Genomic DNA, 23,767 nt, shown 5'->3' on the forward strand with positions numbered 1-23,767 from the left:
TCATAATTAGAAAGAAACATTCTGGTCGTGGATTTTTACAGTCTTAGTTCCGCTCGCTGTCATCATTATAATCATCATAATCAATGGCGAGGTCCTGAGGTGGGCGGGACTGTCTCTGGTGATGTCACCATGAAGGAACAGCATCTGGCACGTGTTGCTGAAACATCCCAGTACACTGGTGTAGTTTCCTCTCCAGCTGTTTGACATTTGACACTTCAACATTAAGGAGAAGAAGAAGAAACAGTGTTAGGTCAGGTGACCACATGGTTTCTAAAGTAACTGACAGGAAGTAACCAGGCCGTTAGAAATGGATGGCATGTGTTTAGAGTTACTGGAGTTGGGTAACTCTACTTACCAAAAGCAGAAGCACACAGATGACAGATCAGATGCTGAATGTTGCAGGAACATGCTCATGTGCGGTGGTCATTCAGTGCTGCTCCGGCAGGTTAGACAGTCCAAGACTGATATACTGCTCATCTGGGAGTTTGAAAACACACATGCAAAGATTTATTTTGTATTACAGTCAAAGTTGGATGTTCATTTTTGTCCTTTAAAAATGTTTGTGTATTTGAAAGCGCTAACATTTAAGGATGACTTGGATCGTCTCCTTTAAAGGGGAGACAAGTGTATCCACTGATCCACGTCACTTTACCTGGATGATGACTCCTCTCCCCCTCACTCAGAAACACTCCTAATATAACCAAGCAAATAAATAATATTGAAGATTTACTTACATCATTACAAAAACATCAAAAACATCTCCCTTTGATTCTATTTCTCCATTCCTGCTGAACATCAGGCAACAAATATCTCAATAAATCACAGCAAAATGTAAAGCACATGTTTTCTCTGCTTTGTCTAACCTCTGCAGAGCCTCTGTCAAGAAAAACATATCTGTAAGCATAAAACAAATATACATTTCATAACACGTCACTGGACAAACCTCGGTCAGTTGATTTCCTCTGTGCAGTGTAGACGAACATCAGTCAGCAAGTCAAGGTGGTGAGATGGACTGGTGTCCTTTGTGACTCTGCTGGTTCTTCTGAGGAAATACCACCGTCTCTCCACACCGTCACCATCTGTGAGCACAAACTGCTGCTCTGCTCTGCCAGCATGTAGGAAATCACATATCACACACACAGGGGTGAAGAAACATTAGAACTCAACTTTGGATACTTTAGATCTAAACAGATCAAAGTAGCTCTTAGCTTCAACAATCAGACAAACAATGATACCATACTGATTCTGTATGAATACAATATGGTATTTTCAATACAGGTGTCAAATTAATTTACTAAAACTAATACAGATATATGTATTTATATTTTTTTTATAAATTCGTTTGCTAAATTATAAGAATATATATTTTTTCATTTAACAATTGCAACTGAAAGAAATTAAATATTGAACAAAAATATATTGTCACATTCTGAGCATGCTCAGCATGCTGACAGACTTGAAGTTGCTACAGATTTTAAGAAGTGATAATTATAGGGAAAAAACTTCTCTTTTTCATCCGTTTAATCAAACATTTGATGCCTTAGATGTCTCAGTCCTATAGCATTCTGCAACTACAACTAAGCTGAAGCTTGGATTTGGCTGCAGGTGCCCCTGTACATCCTTCTCAACATATTGGTACCATTTAATCACACTTCTTCCTGAGCTTTGCTTCATCACAAGACCAAAGGTGGCATCCCGTGTCAGTCTTATCATCATCCAGAAGAAACATTTGAAGAAACATCATGGAGAAGAAACATTTACGCGCCTCCCGGTTTTGTTTTCTGATCCTGCAAAAAGACTGAGGACAACAAAGCCCAGAGAACACGAGATACACAACATCCAACATTCAGACTCAACAGCCTCCATAAATGAAGAGCACCAGGTTGGTTCAGTTATAGTAGATATGAGCATACTTCACATTACTGGGTATGAATAATAATCAAGAGACAAACTTTAAAGATGCAGAGCATGATGTCCCATCATCAGACTGTAAACAAACATCCACCAGGCTTCTTTGCTGGCAAAATTGATGATTCTCCTATCACGGATCAGTAGCGTGTATTAACCTGTGGTATAAGCAGCAGTCACTGAAATATTACTGTTTCAGATAAGAAATCTAGCACATAAAAGCCAGGGTGGGAGGGATCTCTGCAAACTGACTTACCTCTGCAAGTGTGAAGCTCAACAAAAATCTGACTCTCCAGTCACAGACAAACAAAAACCTCCAGCTGGGAGATAGAAAACGCTGTCTGGGTCTTGCTGGATGTTGCTGGTCAGAGTCCACACATTAGCAGAGTGCTTCTTGGTCCCACTGACCCATATGGACAGTGACTGTGGAGAACTGTTCTGGAAAACATAAAAGAGAATTAAAATAACAAAAAGCCAAAGAGGATTTCCACAAAGACTATCTTGGAATCAGCAATCAAAAAAAACACTGGTTCATATTTCAATTAAATATGAACAGATTCCTTAAATGTACGCATTTCAGATCTGATTTAATTTAATTTCCTTCACACAGCACATTCGTCCAGGCTGACAGGTAAACATAGAATTAATCTCAGGTAACATGACTCATAGTAGAGATTCAGTAAGAAAGATTGCAGGCTCTAATATTATTACCACACAATCCAAGGACACACCAACAGCTCAGATTTCTAGAACTATTTAAACAAATGTCTTTTGAATATTCAATTCAGGTTCACAGTGGGGGGGGGGGGGGGGGGGGGGGGTCGTGGAATTTTTTAAATAAAGTTTGCAACACAGAAAGAGCTGTGATCAAGCTATTTATTACTGCGCCAACACACATCAAACATCACAGTTCAGTCATGTCAGCGCTGCCACAGAGGTCTTGCTCCTCCTCCTTTATGCATTCCAAGGAAGAGGATGTTAAACTGATCACACCACACTTCACGCGCCTCACTATGAAACCTAACGGATCAATGGTTGTGCTGTTTTGTGGCCTTATCACCACCTGTAAAGGGAGTTGTTTTCTCAAACTGCTGACGCTGAAGTAAGTTCATCTAGTTTTAGAAACTTTCCCTGAACAGTAACAGTGTCACAACTAAGCATATGCATAAGCACTTAAATACTTTAAATGAGAATAACAGAAAATTTCTATTACAGAGGCTAGAGCCTGTCCCAGTAGTCATAGGTAGAGCACACCTGGACAGGTCACCAGTCTGTCAGAGGACTAACACAGAGACAGACATCAGAGTAACAAATCTATTTAAAATTAATGTAAGTTTGCTGCAGCTGTATGTATGAACATATGTTTCTGTGTTCACAGTCCACCTCTCAGGAACCTGCAGTTGACTTTTAGTCAACTTTAAACAGACCTCACAAAAGGCTGATGTGGCTGGATCAGTAGTGTGATTTAAGTACGATACCTTTGGCCAGGGATTCATCTGGTGCATCGCTTCACTGCAGTCTTACGTATTTTCCCCACACCTGAATAAAAAAATACTGATATATACAAATAACAGCTTCAGCTGATGCAGCCTGACTCAATCCTAAATGTTCAGCACACAGAGACACAGAGGTACCGTTTAAAGTTTAGTGTTAACTTGAGTCACTGATCATTTGCAGTATTACAGAGTCTGGCAGTCTTTGCATGATGTCCACGTCACTGTAAGTTTCTAGCTGACTCTCAGGTGTGACAGGTGTGCCAGCAGGAAATAATAATAATAACCTGCATCCTGAGGTTTGTCATGCAGGATTAAAGGAGCCAGGCTTTGTTCACACAGCTAGGATTGTATTTTACACTGACCCTGGGTCAGTATAAGTATCATACAGTTTAAACGAAGCACTGAAACTTGCACATATTTATTACAGATGCACTGAAGCTAATCGAGATATTTGCTGTCAGTCTGTGGCTGCGATTAAACACTTTACTGGAAACTTTATTAACTAGTAACTTCATCAGTCATGACAGAAGCTAATATTTCTGTGCTAACATCGTTTAACCAGTAACAGCTTTACTCCAATATAAGCTAACGTTTACACCGTAACTTTAAGCTAGCACCATAAAGACGGTAAAACACGTAATAACATCTACAAATGCATCTTAAAGCTGTTATATTAGCACTCGGTGTATTACTAACATAACCACATTAACATTACTGACACTCGCTGACTTTTAATAGTCATTCTATAAATGCTGTCCGTTTAAATGGTCTTACCTGTAAACACTGCTGTATCCACCGGATTCCAGCCAGAGTGGATTCTGGAGTCTTCCCACGCTCCTGTTAGTGATCCTCCATCTGGATGGATGAGAACAACCTTCTGAACAATCTAGCAGGAGATGGCCCATATCTATGGGACTGATCTGTGCTAATAACGCCCATTGTATGGACTGATAACAGCCGAAGCGGGTGAACAAAGTCACCCAGTAGCTAGCTGTGCCATTACCCAGCATACATCACTCCCTCCGTAAATGCAATAAACGATACAAAAGTATTGTTCTACCTGTTTTTCAGGTAGTTGTTTACATTATATAATTTATTGTGTTCAGTATACGTCACTACAAAGTGATTTCGGAAATATATAAATATACGGACAACAGGCTCTTCCGCGGCATTCAATCGGAGGACCCTTCACGTCAATTCCCGACGGGAGGGGGGTACCCTGCGCGTCCATAAGTGCAGCAGAGGGAGCCTGACCATGCGTCACACGTTTGACGAGTTGGGAGTGAGAACGTGTTGGTCCATCTATAGAACGCTGCATGTTATAGTGTAAATCTGCCTGTTCTCTGTCAGAAACCTGCCTGCAGAAAATGAACCTAAAGTATGTAATGCAAGGATGTTATTACCGCGGAAGCACTAGCTGGTAGTCGGGCCGTGGCCGGGTCCACATTTCCAATGCACACTATTTTCTGCAAGTACTGCCGCTTCGCCTCTGAACAAAATTGGTCTCTACACAGTCCGTTCTCTTTTGAGCTGCTTTTAAGCATCTTGTAATCGTCGTCCCAACACAGTGTGTTTGTTTTGATTCATAGACCCCGAAAATGGTGTCACGCTCCCACAATGCATTGCAGCGTGACGTCAACTCCAAAGCCCTATTGCAGACATTCCAAGTAAGGTTCTGGGTGTCCTTATTTAGTGAGGATGTTTTACTCCCTGCTCTTTATCTTCTCACCTGTGTTTGTATATGGTAAACCGTTAGAGGAAGCTAAGCCATATACAGGGGTGAGGGGAGATGACACTTTGTGAGCAGCAGGAAGTCACACAAACACACCAACATCCATACACACTCACTCACGTGCACGTGAAAAGGTTTAAATACAAGTTGAAATTGAGACTTTGAGACTTCTAATTGAGGAGTTGAGACTGGGACTAAGAACCCACCAGGAAAGCCATTACTGAGGCTTGTATTTCCAAACAAAACAGTGTCCCTCTCCTGGACATTAGAAGAATGCAGGCTTCAGTCACTTTATATTTGCTTCATTTTCAGATCTGAGGCTTGTTGAGCAGTCTGTGGCACAAAGTCTGTGTCATGATAAATGACCTAAATATCAGATTCTGTTTGTCTGGCTGTATACTTTGATGCTAATGAGTCTTAATGTTTTTACTTCAGTTCCTTCTTTCACTTGATTCAGTAGTGACTCGTCCCACTAGGTAGATTTGAAAAATGCACGTCCTTTGTGGACAAACAAGAAATCAGATGATAACCTGAATAATTTATTATTATCAGGAAGTCCTAAAAACTCCCTGAAAAGCCTTCAGTTAATCTAAAATGCTGATTTCAAAATCCTGCTCCTCGCAAATACGAGAGTACATTGTCAATTTTTCCACTTATACTTAAAATTTGTCACTTGTCAGGGTGCATTTGGTTAGCTGATAGACCTTGCAGACAGCAGAGCATGTTCAATTTGAACCTGTATATGTTCAAATTAACTGTTAGATTTGTATTGTTGATTGTCATTTATGCTTAGAAATATCTACTCATATATGCTTGGAGTTGTATGATCAATGTCATGTTGGTAGAGGGTTGATCCTTAATAGTCTGCAAAGACTTTCTGTGCAATCCAGAGTGTTCTGGCATTCACACCACATCCTGGGAGCATGGGAGAGGTCGTACCTTCTCTTATTGTGTTGTGGCAGGATAAACGTATCTATGTCTGTTTTAGTCTAAGTGCCTTTTGTTTAGATGAACTGCTGGACTTCCAGACCAGCAGGTTTAGGGAAGTCGTTTATGGGGTCACACTCTGACCCCCCCCCCCCCCCCCCCCCCCACACACACACACACACACACACACACACACAGACAAAACATATTAAGGATTATACATTAACATAAAGCTGTTGTACACACACACACATATGAAGAAAGAGTGCATAGTATGCAAACGGCTACCAAACAGCCATCATAATTCGTCATACAATGAGAACAGGACAAATCAACAATTGATAATGACTAATTAATATTAAAATCTGTAACATAATGTATTGTTTGGAGTTTAGTCTGTTACTGTTGCTATTTTTACCATTTCTTCTTGGAGCAACTGTAACTCACATAATTTCCTTAGGCATTAATAAAGTATTCTGATTCTGATTGTTTCAGGATGACCTGCCATTATCCAATCACACATCTGCTCTTCTGTATCTTTAGCTCGTTTCTCCTCCTCTTCTTTTCTCTTTTTTCTAAACTGAGCACCTGATGGCTTTGAACTTTTCTTGTCCATCTTCCACTGGTTTTAATTTTGCACTCCAGTATGAACACCCATCCCTCAACCCGAGGATCACCACAACATGATCTAACACACCTACACCTTAGTTCACAGATTCACTTTGTCTAGGGTGCATTCCTGAGATTTCAAACAACCCAGGATTCAAATCATGAATAACATTCTGTAAATTCATCATGAATTAAAAATGTATCACAGCAGGGAAGAAATGTTGTCTGTGAAACAGCAAAATAAGAAAAATCAGCCAATATGGTGACAAATGCACAAAAACATTATTAAAGGAAGGTATTATTTTTAAAAAAAAGTATGTATATGCTTATATTTATCTGCAGCATTTTTAGAAGCCACCCTGTTTGTGTCTCAAAGTTTATGAAGCAACAGCAAGAACACGTTAACATGCAGTTAAAATAGAAAATAAAGAAAATCATTTTTCTAAATTCATCTGATTGTATCCAACAGACTGAGTTTGTTCCCTTTACTTTTTAAGGAAGAGAAAGAAAAAAAAACTATTTTTGAAAGGGTCAGTTTACATTTTTGGAGTAACAAACCAAACTCAGCAGCTCACAGTCCACATGAACGTGAATGTGTTCACTGTGATGGTTTCTTCTCTTCACACTGACCACAAAGAGATCCAAAAGACAGTGAATTTAGTGGTAAGATTTGGAGAATAATGATTTAATGTCTGTAAATGATTTCAGTTCATTCCAGCATTTAAACTCTGTGCAGTCGTATTTCTGTTCAGCTCTAACAGGACAAACAGGAAGACTTCACAGAACTCTGAGTTTCAAAATACTGACAGGTTGATATTCATCTGCAGGAAGTGATGTCATTATGTCAAATCTATGTGCACTGTGGGATGAACTCAGCAGCAGAGTGAAGAAACATGAAGTCTGTAACAGCAAAAACCCACATTAAATAACAAAATATATCATTGTTGTTTTTCAAATAGAAAATAGTTTACTTGATAAAAAATGATTTTATCATCATTTCAGTCATTTTCTTTCATGATCAACAAGACAGATTTAATATTCTGATCACGTCAGTCAAAGTTGGCACTTTTTCTAGTTTTAGTTTAAATAAGTAGTACTTTGAGTTTGTGCTTTTATTTTTATGTTTAATGTTTATTATGAGGAAGTAACAAATAAGGAAATATATCTTAAAAGACCAGCAAACATGAAGTCAAGTCCTAAATGTACTCACAAAGGAAGAAGAAGCAGATCAGAGTGTGACGGACTTTCATGATGAGGCTCTGATGGTTCACTGCTGCCTCTCTTCTTCTTCACTGGAAACCAGGAACTTGTGACGCCTCACTTCTCTGACTGAAGGAGTCCCTCCTCCAAACACCACAGCACCTCTACACTCCTCCCCTCTGCATCCGTCTGTGAGTCTGCTGCAGGGCCATGGGACCTTCGGCAAATGGCTGTATCCCAATTCAGGTTCTGCAGCCTTAAAGTATGCAGCCTTAACGGTCCTCAAGGACTGCTGAGGCTGGAAGTGCGAGGCTTGTAGGCTTGTGAAATGAGATGGTCTAGCCTCCGTCGCGCTGCCCAGGTTGCTTATCAACCATGATACTAACAGCTGGAAACGTTTCATACAGAATTGTTTGACACAAATGAAAGAGAAAATCTTTTGTTCATTTGTTTGTTTGTTTTTTACACGAGCTTTGTGTGATTTGATGAGTATCTGAGGCTGAGACCACAGGACTGTAAAACATGATTGTTGGGCTTCATTTCAGTGCTGAACAGTCATTTTAAGATCAGCTAGTAAATAACAATTAGCTGATGTTGTTCATGACACTAAAGTTAACTCACTTTGGTAATGTATTTATTATATGGCCAATTTTAAATATATACAGATCTGTTATATACAAGAGACAAATATTGTTCGTTTAATACGTTGGCATTATTACATTTGGCTCAATGCTTACATACATGTGTAAAAGCAAATGTAGGAGCTGTGATAACTGTTTCTGATAGAATGAAGAGTAGACTGATATATGAAATATTCCTTTATTGGGTGAGAAAATCAGACCATGTCATAACTGCTGTAAGTCACACAGAATAGACATCAGAGCCTTAAACAGGCTGACGTCTGCTAAATGGGTCAAACTGGGCAGAAAGTCTACAAACACATAACATCCTTATAGAATATGATGTAACACTATAGATCAACTTAGCTCAGAATATATAAAGCATATAAACAGTTACAGCAATATGATGCAACAAACACAGCAGCTACTGATCCAAAATACTCAAAGCTTCATAGAACTGAAACCAACATTTATTTTAGCTCCATTCTGCTGCTGATACAGACTTTAGGTTTCTGAACATTAAACTTGTTGCTGCCTTTCATAGTGTGTAACTTGAAGGCCCTGAGTACTTTCTCCCACACTGGAAACACTGGGATGATCACATTATGTGAACATTACCTAATAAGACTGATTCAGCACAGACAGTTCTGTTAAACTTTCCTAGCAGTCCTTCACAAACAGGGAACAGTCTGTCTATTCTCTCCATCTGTCAGCTGCTGCTGGCTCTTCCTCCTCCTCTTCCTCACACACTGCTGAGTTTGTCCTGGTGGATCATCAGGGCTGCAAAGCCTCACAGATGATGTGCAGCAGTGGGTCCCTCAGTCTGTCCTCACTCTGGACACTTGCAGTCGTCACACATAGAAATCAAATGTGTGATAAGCTGCAGGATTCAAACACAAGTGTAACTTATAAACACATGTTCATACTTTTATTCCACAATCAGAGAGAAAGAAACAGAGAGAGAGTGCAGGACAGACAGACAGGTGACAGTCTCAGGTGTACGCACTGCTACAAAACAGCACCAGAGAAGCAGGATTTAGTGTTTGTGTCATTACGAGTGCTAAACAAGAAGAGTTCCAGATGGTGCAGTGGACACATGTGTGACTGCTGTGATTAAAGCATCTTTCTTTCAGCTTAACGAGTGAACCGTCAGCTCGTTCAAACACACGTTAAAGTGCGTTTGGCTCGACACCACCGAACAGAGGCAGCAATATAACACAGCTCACATTAACAGTGCAGTGAATCCTGCTTGTGCCGTCATATTCAGGACTGCAAACCGAGCAGCATCACTGACTTTCAGCTTGTTGTGTTTGTGGATATATGACTGACTTTAATTATCCATCAAATCACCACATTCTCTGTAGGATTAAGGTCGACTATTGAACGGCGTCTCAGGAAAAAAAAAAGCACGACCGCTTCACAGATGACAAAGCAACAAGACGACATATACCAGCTTTTAAATTGTGTTGATAGGCCACATAAAACCAGAGTCGTGATAAACAAGATATACGCGGCGTTTTTTCCTCAATAGTTTCGTCACGTTTACTGTCTAAGGACAGCAGCGAGCGCTCTCTGCTTATGAGCAAAAAAACCAAACGAAACAAAAACAGCCCAGCTGTTCTTATTGAAGAACAGCTGATTGTTGTGTAAATAGTTTGAAATGGTTCTTTAAAAAATCAAGGTAAAAGGTAAATGGCTGCAAATAACTTTGTTGTTTGCAAAACTTGTGCATATGATTTTAAAATTGATAATTTATATTTGCATTTAGAGTTATGACATATGATTTGTTTGTGGTTGTTACAGTAAAAAATGTGTTTTTTGTCTGATTTTAGATCAGTTGTGTTACTACAGTAGTCAAAATGAAAGCATGACTGTAGATTCAGACACGTGAGGTTGTGCTGATGAGACCAAACAAGACAAAGTAAATCGTTTTTAAAGGTGAAATGTGGAGGAAACATCAGAAGTAGTTAAAAATGGCCGATTACACCCTGGACCCCAGAGGGTTAAACATTTTTTTTAAAGTAACGCAATAGTTACTTTTCAAGTAATTAATTACTTTTAAAATCTTGTAACTCAGTTACTAACTCAGTTACCTTTTTGAAGAAGTAACTAGTAACTATAATTAATTACTTTTTCAAAGTAACTTGCCCAACACTGCTCAGTCACAGCACCTGGCTTGCAGTTGGATTAACAACACATTTCAATCATGAACAGATGATCCTCATGTGCATTTTTGATTAAACGTTTTAATTTTTTTCTGAACTTTTCACTGGATGAAAGAATGAAAAACAACATGAAGCAAAACACAAAAACAGAATTACCTGTGGACCAAATCATTCTTCAGAATTACTCTGAGGTTGTATTGAGGATGATTTTTAGCATTTATAAATAGGTGCAGCTTCTTATTATCACCAACTGAGTCTGAGCTTGACGTGTAAATTTGGCTTCCAACCACAATACCAACCCTGCCAACCCTCCTGGAGCTCTGTGTCTGCCAAGTAAACCAGCAACCCCTATGTGATGGGCCGTGGCCTGCAATGCTGTGCAGGTGAGGTGGACTCACCTGCACGGCATCTGCAATCACACCTCACCAGCATAAAAAGCTGTGCTTATTGTGTCATTGTGGTTGTTGTTATGTTGAGCTGGTAGCGGGTTAGCTGCAGCTGTGCTGTAAACAGCAACCGAGAGTTAATAAAGGATGCTTAAAACCATAAAAATGTCACCAGGTCTGCTGTGGTTTACTACACCCTTCCTTCTCATCAGTCTCTGCACCATCTCTAGTAATTCATCACAAACCCAGCAATCAGACGTCTCCCCTATCAACAAGCATGTGGCAACAGTGGGAAGGAAAAACTCTCTTATAAAAGGAGAGAAGTTGTCTTCCTCTGAATCTAAACTGGGAGCTGGAAGATAAATACTTTATTTATACTGAAGAGAAGTTTACATATCCAGCAGCTTATTTTGGCCAGAGGGGCCGATGGTGTGATATGGCAGCCTCGCTTCTGTCAGTCTGCCCCAGGGCAGCTGTGGCTACAACTGTAGCTGCCTCCACCAGTGTGTGAATGTGAGAGTGAATGAATAGTGGAATTGTAAAGTGCTTTGAGGGTCTCAAAAAGTTCTATATAAATGCAATCCATTATTATTATTATTATTATTATTATTATTATTATTATTTTCCTGAAAAACTCCACAGTGTCAGAGCTTCTCGGACCTGCTGCCCCTGAACATGGTGCCTGCTCAGACCTGAGAGGAAACCTCAGGGGAAGCTTTCTGCTCACGCTGCGTGCAGCAGTGATTGAGCGCTGCTGACCACAATAAGGACATAATCAGATGGTAAAAAGAATACTTTGAGGATTTCCTCAATCCCACCAACACTTTCTGTGGAAGGAGAGAGTGAGGAGTTGCTCAAGGCTCAGGATGTTGTACATGACTCTGCAGCACAGTCTGGAAGTCTTTTTTGTGGATGGAGGATGTGCTCCAACACTCCTCAGCCTCCCTGGGTGGATCTTTACCTGGATGCTGGCAAGAAGAGTCTGTCTCTAAGCTAAAACTCAGATTATGGAGGAAAAGTGTGTTTTTTATTCTGGACTTGTAACCTTGAACCATCTTGTTATCTCCTGGAGCTTATGTGAAGGACCATTCAGTCCCTGTACAACTATAGTGAGAGCTTGGTTTGCATTTCCAGGCTCTGCTGTTTGTCACCAACTCTTTCACAGCTTTAATGAAGAGAATTTGTAGGCAGATAGTTTCCACCTTCTTGGCGTCAGGATCACTCTGCTTTTTGCAGAAGATGTGGTCTCTTGGTCTCATCATGCAGTGACATGAAGTTCACACTTCAGGGCAGTTTGTAGCCAAGTGTGAAGCAGCTGGGATGAGACTAAGCACCTCTGAGTCCAAGTCCCCGCTGCTCAGCCAGAAAAGGCTGGTGTGCTCACTCTGGATGAAGAACAAGTTGCTGCTCTGAATGGAGGAGTTGAGGTATTTTGGGGTCCTGTTCATAAAAGTCATGGGAAATGGACTGGTTCTAATATAGCACTTTTCTACTCTTCTGAGCCTTCAAAGCACTTTACACAACTTGTCCTGAAGCCAGGAATCGAAGCACCAACCTTCCGATCAGTAGATGACCTGCTCTACCGCCTGAGCCACAGCCGCCCAGTCAGAGAAGAGTGGAGCAGGAGGCGTGGACGGGTGCAGTGTCTGCAGGTCAGTTCAGACCTGCAGTGAGCGTGTGTTCAGAGTGGAGTTGCTTCCACTGTTAAACATTATTTGGTATCAGTTTTACACAGTGAGCTGAAATGAAGATCTTAAACTTGCTAAAGTGCAGAAAAAAACCTGCTGAGTGCTCATTGATACATTTCTATTCTATCAATTAGCAGCACTCAGCAGGTTTATATTTGATGGGTAACAGTCTGAAAATCCTCTTTTTCTTTTCGTGACTGACTCTGAGGTTGTGAAAGACATGACTGCTCAGAGGACTGATGGAGAGGAAGAGGCCTGGTCCACATCATACAGATAATACTGACAGTTAACTTCTTAAGAACTGTGCAGAACAGCTTCTGATAACAACATGCAAATTTAGTCGCCATAGAAACAGCTGAACAGGAAGACAAACATGTGAAAGACACTTGTTGCTCAACAGCAGTGACTGAATACAAACAAACTCATTTTCTGTGCTGATATCAAATAGAAAAAAGCTTTTATTCTCACACTGAACAAAGAGAAAATATCTCTGCTAACAAGTGAGGTGGTAAATATTACATTCAGTGTCTGTAGAGTCGATGTGGTTGCTCTCATTATTGTAATTAAGGTTTATTAATACAGCGCTTTACAAGAACAAAAGTCACAAAGCTCTTTACAGCACAGAGTAAGATACAAGAATTCAAACAAGGTAAACAGATAGCATGCACAGGCAGGTCCAACAGTGTCACAGATCGTAGGTCCAGTGGAAGTGAGTTCAATAACTTGGAGAGATCCAGAGCTGATCCAGGTACAGCCAACAAGCACCGATCTGCTTGTTGGAGCGAATGCAGCTTTGCTCTGCACTCACTTCCACCACTGTTTGATTTAATAAGCTAAAGATTTTCTACATTATGAAAGTTTATTTCAGTAAAACATTGTCCTGTTAATAAACATTAAAGCATCAGTTTTAAACAGCGGCCTGACACTTTGCAGAAGCTAATCAAGGAAGTTAATCTTGCTAAACTGACACCAAGCTGAGCATGCAGTCTGAACACTTCCCCATTTTCTTCACTCGTGTGACTCTGAAGTTGTGAAAGACAAGAAGTTTTTCTTTTTTTAAAGAATTATTTCAATACTTTAGATTTAGCAAAGAACTGTGTGTGTACATGGAACATGACAGGAACAAAGTTTTTTAACTCCTCGAGTGACTGAAGGAGAGGAAAAGCTCTGATCCTGAAAATGTTTTCAGTAAACTTAAGAACTGTGCAGATCAGCTGTCTGACAGATTTCCCTGCATCTTCACTGAGTCACTTTACTGCCACAGGATCACTGATTGGACCTGTGCTCAACTTCAAAACACCAAAATCCCTCAGTGACCATAATTTACACAGCTATGACATCACAGCATCTGACCAATCACACGCTGTCACCGTCCTGTTGTTACATTAAAATTAAATCCCATTCAAACAGATTTTGGTGTGAATCAGATTATTTACACTGAAAGCTTCCTTTGGTCCCTTCACAGAGAAACGTGGCAGCAGCAGCTTGAAGCTAAGCTACACTCGAGTACAGCGAATCATCTCTGACATCAGAGCTCACATGGACCCGAGGCGCAGAGTAGATAACTTCACCAGTGTTACCACTCGAGGCTCCGTTGGGAGAGCCAAAAGTCCTCTTGGAAAAATTCACCTCAGAGTAGGTGAGTTTGCTCGAGTCGTCTTCCTCCTGAAAAAGAGAACGAGCAGAGATGAAACTGTTGATCAGCTGCCACATTTTCAATAATGTTTAGGATTGTTAACACAAACCGACTCGAAGGACGAGACGAGCAGGTGCGTCGTCAGCCCTGAGTGAGTGGGGCCTGAGCCCCGCTCTTGTAATAGAACAGTTCATTAAAGGGCCGGTGTGTTCAGGCATCTGTTTGTCACCGGGCATCACAGGTGATAAATAATGTGAGCACTGTGTGACTGATGTTATTTATTTAAGAATGAAAAATGAACCCCTCACTTGTGTGTAATTTTCCTGTTTATGTTTTGTTATGAAAAGAACATCGAGGGAACCGTTTACCCTGCCCGGGATAGGGTTACTGGGGCCCTGTCCTGGAGCCTGGCCCGGGGAGGGTGCCTGAGGGCGAGCGTCTGGTGGCCGGGCCTTAGTCCATGGGGCCCGGCCGGGCACAGCCCGAAGAGGAGACATGGGCCCATCCTCCCGCAGGCCCACCACCCGCAGGAGGCGCCATAGGGGTCGGGTGCATTGTGTGCCAGGTGGCGGCTTCTAATTTCAGTATTCTCCTCTGCCTGTTGTCTTCCACAGGCTTCTGTTTGGGGTCTTTACTGTTTCAGCACATTCTGAGCACTTTAACACACATGATGTTCAGCTGCATGTCTCTCAAACCCCAAAATGTTTCTGAGCTGCAGAGCCTGTGTACAGTAGGTGGATCACTGATAACTTTCTCCAACCTGAAGAAAAAATAGTCCCAGTTTGTGCTCCTGACAGATTTGTGTGTAAAGTAACGGAAAGTCCCTTTGACACATGTACTAAATCTATCAGAAACCATTAAGGTGACTGTTGTTAAACCCTTTTTTATCACTTAAGAAATAATACAAAGTTAAGTCCCATTGTGTCACAGTATGACTGTACTCAGTGAACGTTTCCATCCACACGTTTGCAGCAGGTCTCTGAGGTCATGTTTTTATGTTCTAGCATGCTGCTATCAGCACTGTGTGATATTTATCTTTAAACCTGCTGAACTAATAAAATTCTACTTACTAATTTCACCAAAACTGTGACGCTGTGAGTAAAGTTGATCAAACTCACCTCTGTGACAGCAGCCTGCTCGGTTTCCACAGGAGGATCTGAAAACACATCAGAGAGAATATTTTTGATGATTTAGTGCTGACAGATCTCCATCTGTGACGACCTTCACCAAAGACACTGAAGACTTTATTCAGAGAGTGATTCAGACAACATTTCTGCCAGGCTTTGGATATAAATTCTCGTGATGGTTTCCACCACATCTCCTCCAACACGCTGAAGCCGGTCAGAAACCTTCAGTTTTTAAAAAGTCATTTTTAAGTAGTTTTCGACCAAAACATTAGCAGGAGCCACACAGCAGATTTAATCAAGGCAGAATAGTATTTTAAGTATAAATTAACTGTAACATTAGCCACACGTGACTCCTCTGCTTTGGGCTATTTATCAATGATTAATGTGAAACTTTACATTTTCATTTGTGTAATAAAATGATTGTTTCTGGTTTGTTTTTAATTTGCTTTGCTGTCTGTAAATCACAGTCAGTTTAATGTTAGCACCTGCTGCTGTAACAGTAACTATTACATCACTTCCAGGTGTAACTGGAAGTTTAAACTGAGCAGCAGTTCACTCTCTTAACCTGAATTCAGATCTTAAGGTGGTTTTTGTTCAGTGATTTTTCTGGGTCGAGGTTGTGTTGTTGTGTTTGTCTTTTCAAAGCTTTAATTCACAAAGAATTAAATACAAACTGAGCGATGAGTGTGTCTGTCTGTGTGCTTCCTGCTGTCTCACCCTTTGGTTTAGAGGATCTTTTCTTGCAGAATATCAGCACAGACACTGATAACAGGATGATGATGAGAGCCAGAGTCAGACCCACAACCAGCAGCACATCTGCAGCAGATTGAGAAGAACAACAAGCTGAAGACATGCGTACAGTATATAGAGCTGTACAGTAAGAACTCATCACCTACAGACTGAAATAATATGAAATAGAGGTTGTGTTATTTTAGCATTTTACAGCTTCTAAAGAACATATTCACCTCAGATTGTTTGCTAATGTCACTTGTCAAACTAAATGAAAAGCATTTAACAGGACACATTAAGGAGTAATTATGATAATAATTAAACCAGTTTTCACTCAGGTTATAAAGAATCTGTCAGTGTTTCTACTCTCAGACTCATAGATGGATGTACCTGCAGATGCTGCTCTTTCAGGCTGCTCAGTGCTTCCAGTCAAAGTTAATGAAGGTGTGCAGCTTCCTGTAGTCGTGGCTGATGGTCCAGCTGCTGAACAAGAGCAGAGAGGAAAGTTTGACTTATAAATGTTTGGAGCTGTGAAGAAGAAAAACACAAAGATTCAAAAATCAGCTGAGAAATCAAACGAGCCTTAAATGGATCCACTGACTGAGAAAAAACCAGTTTGGAAAATTTCGTTTTAGATTAAAAAAATGCACTAAAATAGTTTAACAATGAAATAAAATATGAATGTATGTTGAAATATCAGGTTCTTGGAAACAATAAAGACATTTAGGGACATTAATGGTCACCTGTTCATTTCCAGCTCCACACTCTGATTCCTGCTCTCCATCACAGTAACTTTACAAAGTTCACATTCTAAATAATCTTGTTTCTAAATAATTCTGTTTCTATGTTGAGATAAACTGAGTGCTGAGAGCAGCCTGAGCTGTTGGCTCACAGGGATCACTGTACAGACACTGAGCTCATTATTAGAAACTTTGCTCGTGTTCAACATGAACATCCACCACTGGAACAGCAGATATATGACAGGAAATAAGGAACAGCTGAACAGCTCCACTCTGACAACATTTGATTGATATCAGTAAAAACTCACCGTCTGTGACAGTGACCTCAAAGTCTCTGAATGAACTGCTGGAAGATCCACTCAGGTAACATCTGTACTGTCCTGAGTCAGACTTGGTCAGCTGTGTGATGCTCACATACAGAACTCCTGAAGCATATCTAATGTTGTATCTGCCTCTCTGAGCTTTGACATCATTTGTATGAACAAGACCGTCGCCTTGTCCACACTCTCCCCTGCAGAACAACTTTGTGTTTCCAGGTTGTTTAAAGGAACATCCGACTGTGAGAGAGCTTCCAGTTTCTTTATCAAAGTGTTTCAGCTGATCATCGTTTCCATCCAGCAGTGCTGTTAAAGAGACAAACGATCAATAGTTACTATCTGTGCTGAAGATGATGCAGTCTGATCAGAGTAACTCCAGTTTCATCCACAGTTACACTGGGAGCTGCCCAGTTCAACCAGTCTGACAGAGGAACTGTTGAACTAAGTGAGATTTAAACGGCTTCATCATCAGACTGATTGGATTCATGAAAAATCAGCTTTTATGACAAGTATAGACTCTAAACTGTGAACCCTTCATGGTTTTAAGTACATTTAAAGTCTGGATGGACGTTTGTGTTGTGAATGTGATTGTCACACATTCATTGAGGAAGAATCCATTTTGCTGTGAGGGGAACTCTTGGAAAGATCAAACCGACGACACAGAAGCAAAAACTCATCAAATAAAATCAAAGTTACATCAGGAAATCTTCTTTCATTCATCAGCGTCTGTTTCTGACATCAACATTTCATTCACATCATTATCAGCTGACACACTCACTAATATTCACACACACTCGTGTCCCAGCTGCAGTTCATCGGTTACTTAGAGGAGTCCAAATGTAACCAACAGTTGACAGAAGAACAAACTTCAGCTTCTTTAAACCGTCAGCAGCTGTCAGTGAAACTCAAACTTTGCTTCAGGAACAGAAACTAAACATTTCCACAGCTGAAACAGAAACTCACCTTCAGCAACAACGATCACGAACTGTGTGAGTGAAGCTGATGATGAAGATCCAGCCAAACCACAGCTGTACTGTCCAGAGTCAGACTCAGTCAGCTTTGAGATGCTCACAGATAAAACATGAGAACCAGTCCATTCATATTCAATGCTGTATCTGCCTGTTTGAGCTCTGACATCAGTTGTATTAATGAGAATGTTTTCTCCTTCACATTCTTCTCTGCAGAACATCTTCCATGTTCCTGCAGAATTAAAGGAGAATCCAGCTTTAAAATCTCCTCCAATGACTTCATAGTGAAGAATCTGAGCATCGGTGACTTCAGGGTTTCCATCCTGCAGAGCTGTTGGAAACATGAACCATCAACAGTTACTGTTTGTACTTCCTGTAAGAAGCTGCAGTCTGATCACAACATTCACACACAGACACACTGAGACTAAAGTCTGAATAACAACAATGATTCATGTCAAATACATTTTATTGTCTAAAGTGGTGGAAAATCTTCTTCCAGTCGACACGACTCAAAATATATCTGAACATGTTTCCTATGTGTGACAGGTGAGACCTGGAGACTCGGGACCGCCCCTGGTGAGCGGAGCTGGTCTTTGCTCCTTTTATAAGCGCAGGTGTGGGCAATTGGGTATCTATCTGCAAACCTGAAACTGCGAGTGCTTGGCCCGAGTTGGGCAAGTTGGTGTTTTTTAACTACGAAAGTCTGATACGGGTCTTCCCCTAAACTTCTGTTAGAACGGTAGGTTACACAAAAATGTACCACTTGAGCTCTGGCTGTTGGCAGAGGTTTACAGTTATTTGCACCCTTGTAGGTGGGAAACATTGCTCCCGTGAGAACAGTATAGTGGACTTCATCGCCACTGACCCACATTTATTAGGGTGTGACACGAACTTGTGGACAGGTAACAAAACCAATTCAGTGGAGGAATATTCCTGTGTTCTACTGTCCAGCTAAGTGATCTCCTGCCTTTTATTCACAGAGTACCGAGCTGCTGCTTTGCCAGGTGGATTTCTGGCTGCGGGCAAAGGACCCGACACATTAGTGTGTTTTAATTTGTTTTAAACCGGTGTAAATCGGCAGACTGACTGTTGAGGCTGTCGATGGTTTTTGGTGTTTGTTTTAATTTTTTCTGTATCAGTAGGCACCACAGATATTGATCCTTTTAGTATTTTAACCCCTTTTTTATATATATATATTGTCGCAGACGGTGAAGGCGCTGCAGGGAAAACAAATCCTTTTTTTTGTCTCCCCGCTTTTTGCATGCACAGCGGTGGGCCTGAGTGAAGACGGCACCGAAGATTTTCCTTTTTCTATAGTGTTTTACCCATTTGGGGTCATGTGTGAGTTGCCGTCCACTTTTAACCTGTGTGCTATGTCGATTTGTTTTTAAACTGTTCCCTGCAGCGCTTGTCCTGGCTCATGGCAATCGTACAGTTTTATAGTTTCTAATAAGGTAAAGTTTTTAATTGTTTTCAGGTGCCGCTGTTACACGGTTTCTTTTATTTTGTATTAAAAATCTTTTAAACTGACTGTGCGCCTACGGCTCTGTCCTATTTTAAATAGGTACCTACCACGGGTCACAAACGCATGAATAAAATGACAATAAAAGATAAAGATGAACAAAACATGACATGTAAATGACTCATAACTCCTCTGTGTGGTACTTGTAGTAATTATGTGTTGAGAGATTGAAGCAACAGCTCAACATGCAAGTTTTTCATGTGTTTCATCCACAGGAAGTGATGTCATCATTTAGTTTAAATGTACTGCTGGTGTCAAAGTTCATGAAGCGACAACAAAACCAGTGATGAAGTTTTTATTTGTTGTAACTTTGTTTTACTGAGGGTGATCGTGGCTCAAGAGTTGGGAGTTCACCTTGTAACCTGAAGGTTGCCGGTTCGAGCCCCGGCTTGGAGAGTCTCGGTCGTTGTGTCCTTGGGCAAGACACTTTGTTTTCTTTGAGGAAGTAACAAATACTTGCAATGAACGACATGTTATTGAGTAATTTATGACTCTATTTTAAAGCTCTGAAGCCAAACTCAGCAGCTGATGTGAGTCAGTTACTTTATGTGAATGATTTCAGTTCATTCCAGCATTTAAACTCTGTGCAGTCGTATTTCTGTTCAGCTCCAACAGGACAAACAGGAAGAATTAGCAAATAACTTTTCACACAACTCTGGGTTTGAAGATGCTGACAGATTTCACTCACGTCACTCACAGGTTTATATTTGTTTGCAGGTAGTGATGTCATTTTGTCAAATCTATATGCACTGTGGGAGTGAACTGTGAATAGTCACAGTGAAGAAACATGAACATGTAACAGTAAAAGCAACAAAATGTGTTTTTGTCTTTCAAAGAAAAATTCATTGACTTGATCAACAAGTTTGTATTTTCAAATAATAACTGAAAGTATCAGGTGGAGTTTTTATTTTGATGTTACAGGTTATTTTGAGGACGTAACAAACACTTGTAAGAAACCATCTTTGAAAGGACGAATCCTAAAGCCAAAGTGAGCAGCAACATGTCCATGAATGTCTCACTGTGATGGTTTCTTCTGTCCATACTGGCCACAAACACATCCATGAAATCATGAATAAAAGCAGTTTGAATGGAAGAAGCGTCCATGAAAGTGACTCATAGCTGACTCTGATCATCATGTTTAACAACAGAAACATGTTGAAGAAGGAGAGTGACAGAAAGAACAAGTGAATGTACTCACAAAGGAAGAAGCAGCAGATCAGAGTGTGACGGACTTTCATGATGAGGCTCTGATGGTTCACTGCTGCCTCTCTTCTTCTTCACTGGAAACCAGGAACTTGTGACGCCTCACTTCTCTGACTGAAGGAGTCCCTCCTCCAAACACCACAGCACCTCTACACTCCTCCCCTCTGCATCCGTCTGTGAGTCTGCTGCAGGGCCTCAGGCTTCCTCCTTATATTTATAGTATTATGTGCAAAGTGCTGCAGGAAATACAATGATGACACTTGACTCTGTTAAATTCAGCACAGTGACCAAAACCTCCAACAATGATCATCATTCATCATGAAATCATTTCTCTTACTGTATCTGAAGAATTTTAGTTTGGGATCATTTAGAAAAACAGTTTGGGTCAAATGTTAGAAAAGAGTCAGACTTTCTTTCTTCTCACAGTTTGTTTAACAGTTTCAAATCTTTGCACATTTAAATACATCTATGAACAGAATATGAAAGAACAACAGTTCTGATATTATATCAAACAGTTCAATCACCTTGTGGTTCAAAGTGGTATTACATGGCAGCCTCATGTAATACCACTTTGAACCACAAGGTGACCCACGAGTCATGAGACATCCCAACATTATTCCAGTTAGCTCAATATTCCAGTTCCAGGAATGCAGGAATGTTATTGTCACACTCAGCCAACTGATCCTCCTGAGACCCAGAAAAAACATCTTTTGACAGAGTAAAGTTTAATATTAAACAAATTAAATAAATAAATCAGCTGTAATCTGATATTTGTGACCTACCGGAGACTGAGAGAGAGCAACTTATGTTTTTGGAAACATTTGAAGTGTTGCTGAATTCCAGTGTAAGGCTGAGGGTTTATCCTCGTCAGTGTTCGCATTATGTTCCACGGTTGATGTACCTGATGTTTGTTCCAGAACCACGCCCACTGTTATACACTCTGAATGAGGCAATAAAGAGAATCATCTTCCTATTGCTGCCTGGCTTCATTCTGTTAAAGACTTTATTCTTTCCCCCTGAAAGGAGACCTCACTGTGATGGTTACTTTGATGGATTTTCTAATCTTGAACAATTTGTCTCAACTTATTGAACTGGCCATAATTAGGAGCCAGCAAATTGTGACCAGGTTATCTGAATCATGCTAAAAATACAGATACACTGAAAAGTGTTTAAGTTACGACTGCCTCTAGAAATGAACGCCTCCTGTTGTTTGTGCGCTCGGATTTTCTTTCCCTAAAAGCAGACGGCCTGTTTCCTGTTTGATGTAATCAGAGGACTACCTGCTTGGTGTTTGTAGGCAACTGTCCCAGGTTCATGTTTCATGGTAAAAAAACGTTTCAATGGTATTTCAGTATGATTGAAACTGAACTGATTATGACAGGAGACCTACAGTTTAATGTTGTTTAAGCACACATGTTATGAATTTTATAAATCAACAGGATGAAGGAACAAATCAAACTCATTCGAAATATTCTACAAGCTCTCGCATTTCTCAACATTGTTACCTTCAGACTAATGTATGACGATGGAGCTCTTTGTCAGTGTGAGACAAAGTTCCCAGACAGGTCCAGCCCACTGTTCTTACTCTGATTTCACAACAACTATTATGGAATCAAAAACCTCAAAGTGCTGACTGACTGCTAAATACATCTGTAAAATCTGTCATATAATTTCTTTTATTTGCATCGGTGTGAAGAGAACGTCTCTGTATGTAATGAGCCTGTCTGCAGCCAGCAGGCGCCTGTGTACTGTGTGCTGAATCACTCCACCCTGTCTTTCTGTAGGCCTGTTTGTGTGGCAGGTCTCATGTACTGGAGGGTTAGTGCAGCTGGATTTCCATCAGTGACACTGACAACATCTGGCTGGTTCCCCTCCCTGAGACACTTTTTGAGTTTTGCTTTGGGTTCTTGAATCAAACAGCACTGTGTGCAGCATTTCTTCACCCACACACTCATTTACTGCTGATTATACTGACTAGACCCACCATGGTTATCACTCTATCCAATGGCTGTTAATAGCAGTTATCACTCCCAAGTATGGCTCAGATTGGCTCTCCTGTTCTGCAGCTTCACCCCAGCACAGTCTATCCTCCAGTTCCTGGGGCTTCTCCTGAACCTGCTCCTTCACCCATCCCTGTTCCCGGGGTGAGAGCGACCGGGGCCCGGCCTGCACCCGCGCCAGTTCCTCAGGTGGGGACAGCTGTAGGGCTGCAGCTATTGATTATTTTAGTAATGGAGTAATTATTTTTAAAATGTGCTGTTCAAATGAAGCTGGCTTGACTTGAATATTAATACTGAGTTGACAGAATCCACGTGTATTGCATAAAGACACATAAAAAGTAAAGACTTTATATCCATGTATCTGATAACAGGAGTTCTAAACTAAAACTCCTCCAGGTGACGGTGTCACGGCAGCTGCCCTGGAGTAAAACACAAACACAAGATTAGAGCCTGACGTCGGGGCGGTGAGGTGATGTCAGGCACTGCTGCCCAGATTAAAGTCTCCAGGTTCAAGGGTCTTGGTCAGCTGGGGTCTTTCTGTGACATTCATGTGCTCTCCCACGGTCCAATGAGACGGTTGTCAGGTTGTGCCCAAAACATATAGGTGTGTATATGAGAGAGTGTGGTTTCTGTCCTTTCTGACTTGCGACCTGTGCAGGTGGACCCGCCTCTCTCCCTGTGACAGCTGGGACAGACTCCACCCCTGTGACCCTCAGCTGAATAAGCAGTTAACAAAAATGATCCACAGATGATCAGAAATTCCTCCGTTTGCAGTTCAGTAGGTAACGTGCTCA

The 23,767-nt window shown here is 40.9% G+C and overlaps 2 protein-coding genes and 2 long non-coding RNA genes across 11 annotated transcripts in view; 1 reads left to right on the top strand and 3 right to left on the bottom strand.

The window, feature by feature from the left end:
- The window catches only part of LOC113013807 (uncharacterized), a 28,700-nt gene extending 20,705 nt beyond the window's left edge, over nucleotides 1-7,995 (bottom strand). Inside the window, exon 1 of the mRNA XM_026154982.1 lies at nucleotides 7,883-7,995. Within this exon, the coding sequence (XP_026010767.1) occupies nucleotides 7,883-7,922 (40 nt within the window). The 5' untranslated portion in view covers nucleotides 7,923-7,995. The remainder of the gene's footprint in view (nucleotides 1-7,882) is intronic.
- Nucleotides 529-4,214, bottom strand: LOC113013837 (uncharacterized). Of its 6 annotated transcripts, none has more exons than XR_003270864.1 (6): nucleotides 4,179-4,210; nucleotides 3,387-3,447; nucleotides 2,165-2,346; nucleotides 1,640-2,066; nucleotides 944-1,105; nucleotides 529-691 (listed from the first exon to the last, which is right to left on the bottom strand). It is a non-coding gene; the product is annotated as an uncharacterized LOC113013837 (long non-coding RNA). The 6 variants fall into 6 exon arrangements; XR_003270865.1 differs by having other exon boundaries at nucleotides 2,165-2,341; nucleotides 3,387-3,462; nucleotides 4,179-4,203; XR_003270863.1 differs by having other exon boundaries at nucleotides 1,640-2,038; nucleotides 3,387-3,462; nucleotides 4,179-4,203.
- A 5,176-nt stretch (nucleotides 7,996-13,171) lies between the features above and the next one.
- LOC113013808 (uncharacterized) lies at nucleotides 13,172-21,104 on the bottom strand. 3 transcript variants are annotated; one of them, XM_026154985.1, is made up of 7 exons: nucleotides 20,969-21,104; nucleotides 18,244-18,579; nucleotides 17,272-17,586; nucleotides 16,614-16,703; nucleotides 16,212-16,316; nucleotides 15,486-15,523; nucleotides 13,172-14,396 (listed from the first exon to the last, which is right to left on the bottom strand). In XM_026154985.1, the coding sequence occupies exons 1-7, from the start codon at nucleotides 21,006-21,008 to the stop codon at nucleotides 14,223-14,225; spliced, it is 1,098 nt and encodes a 365-aa protein (XP_026010770.1). In that variant the 5' UTR covers nucleotides 21,009-21,104; the 3' UTR covers nucleotides 13,172-14,222. The 3 variants fall into 3 exon arrangements, with proteins under 3 accessions (XP_026010770.1, XP_026010771.1, XP_026010769.1); XM_026154986.1 differs by having other exon boundaries at nucleotides 16,212-16,310; nucleotides 16,614-16,706; XM_026154984.1 differs by having other exon boundaries at nucleotides 16,614-16,706.
- LOC113013839 (uncharacterized) lies at nucleotides 18,922-19,385 on the top strand. The gene is made up of 3 exons (XR_003270868.1): nucleotides 18,922-18,987; nucleotides 19,061-19,150; nucleotides 19,229-19,385. It is a non-coding gene; the product is annotated as an uncharacterized LOC113013839 (long non-coding RNA).
- Nucleotides 21,105-23,767: the final 2,663 nt, after the last annotated feature.

The sequence above is a fragment of the Astatotilapia calliptera genome, chromosome 20 (assembly GCF_900246225.1).
Source record: "Astatotilapia calliptera chromosome 20, fAstCal1.2, whole genome shotgun sequence".
Lineage (NCBI taxonomy): Eukaryota > Metazoa > Chordata > Actinopteri > Cichliformes > Cichlidae > Astatotilapia > Astatotilapia calliptera.

What these genes read in the sequence shown, in the direction of transcription:
- LOC113013808 (XM_026154984.1), bottom strand. Translation starts at nt 21,008, where the DNA reads ATGAAAGTCCGTCACACTCTGATCTGCTGCTTCTTCCTTT. An exon ending in CGTGATCGTTGTTGCTGAAG is followed by an intron (nt 17,587 to 18,243) that starts GTGAGTTTCTGT and finishes TCTCTTTAACAG; the next exon opens with CACTGCTGGATGGAAACGAT. An exon ending in TGAAAGAGCAGCATCTGCAG is followed by an intron (nt 16,317 to 16,613) that starts GTACATCCATCT and finishes CTTCTCAATCTG; the next exon opens with CTGCAGATGTGCTGCTGGTT.